The sequence below is a fragment of the Etheostoma spectabile genome, chromosome 15, assembly GCF_008692095.1.
Source record: "Etheostoma spectabile isolate EspeVRDwgs_2016 chromosome 15, UIUC_Espe_1.0, whole genome shotgun sequence".
NCBI classification, from domain to species: Eukaryota; Metazoa; Chordata; class Actinopteri; order Perciformes; family Percidae; genus Etheostoma; species Etheostoma spectabile.
The window spans coordinates 532,891-534,127 of NC_045747.1; the positions used below are offsets into that span (position 1 = coordinate 532,891).

Genomic DNA, 1,237 nt, shown 5'->3' on the forward strand with positions numbered 1-1,237 from the left:
CAGCATGTGAAAAAAACTACAAAGTTTGCTAGGCCCAAAAGAACGTTTAGCGTTAACGCCATTAATAACGTGTTTAACTGACAGCACGATAATGAATGTATTAATATATCCCTTTACAAGTATATATAGGGATATAAACCACAACATCAGCCCCTCCTTTACCAGCTGCACTGGTACACGCAATGCATCACTAGTTATAATTCAATAACACAATATATATGATTGTGAAATGTGTCATTCTGCATAATGAGTACTTTTACTTTTGGTAGTAAAGTAGTATACTTTGATTCTAATTCTAATATACTTTGAGTTCTACACGTTGGTAGTGCTACCTCTACTTGAGTTAAAGATCGGAGTACTTCTTCCACCACTGACTGCCATGCTATGCACACAAGATCTGTAATAATATCCTTTACATAAATAAAGACATGCTTGTGTGCACATGTTGGCTGTGTGAGACGGTGACGTGTCCTAATTGCTGTCCTGATTGTGTTTCGGAAGGTGCCATTGCCAGTACAGAGGTGAAGCTGAAGCTGCAGGAGTTCCTTCTGAACAAGAAAGAGCCGGGCATCGGCGGACTGAACCATTCCTTCTCCCCAAAGGGCTGGTGAGGACTGCAGAGACAGATCAGTCACAGCACTGCGTGTCCATGACGTTTAAAGACCCCCTTTTAAAACCCTTTTGCCTACTACACACTGCAGACGACTGCAGCCGGCAGTACCTCCTGTACTCTGTGTTCATCAGTAGTATGCAGTCTGAAACCGTTAAATGGATTTATTCTGCAGGATGCTAGGCCAGGCTGAACTAGCTCTTAAAGCACAGGGCAAGAAAACAACTCACACCACCATTGCAAATGATTTTTTTTTAAATATTTGAGCTTTGCATTATTTGTTTATTTTATAAGATGCTGAAAATTTAAGAAACTGAAACCTAATATCTCACATCTTTATTTAGGTGAAATAAGCAAAACAAACCCTAATTATAAATTGAAATTTATTTTCAAGACGGGTATTTCTCTGGTAGGAAAACCGAGGGCGTGCCTTCTTCAGGTAGGGAATGAGTCCTTACTCCAAGTGAAGGAGGTGAAATACCTCGGGGTCTTGTTCCCGAGTGAGGGGACCATGGAGCAGCAGATTGGTTGGAGAATCAGCGCAGCGGGGGGGAATTACATTCAGTTTATCGCATCGTTGGGACGAAAAGAGATCTGAGCCAGAAGGCAAAGCTCTCGATCTACCGG

General features: G+C 41.8%; 1 protein-coding gene across 1 annotated transcript in view; it reads left to right on the forward strand.

Annotated features, from left to right (window-relative positions):
* The window catches only part of hdac5 (histone deacetylase 5), a gene marked incomplete in the record, with an annotated part of 56,219 nt that overhangs the window by 25,963 nt on the left and 29,019 nt on the right, over nt 1–1,237 (forward strand). The window contains 1 exon segment of the mRNA XM_032538288.1: nt 502–607. Within this exon segment, the coding sequence (XP_032394179.1) occupies nt 502–607 (106 nt within the window).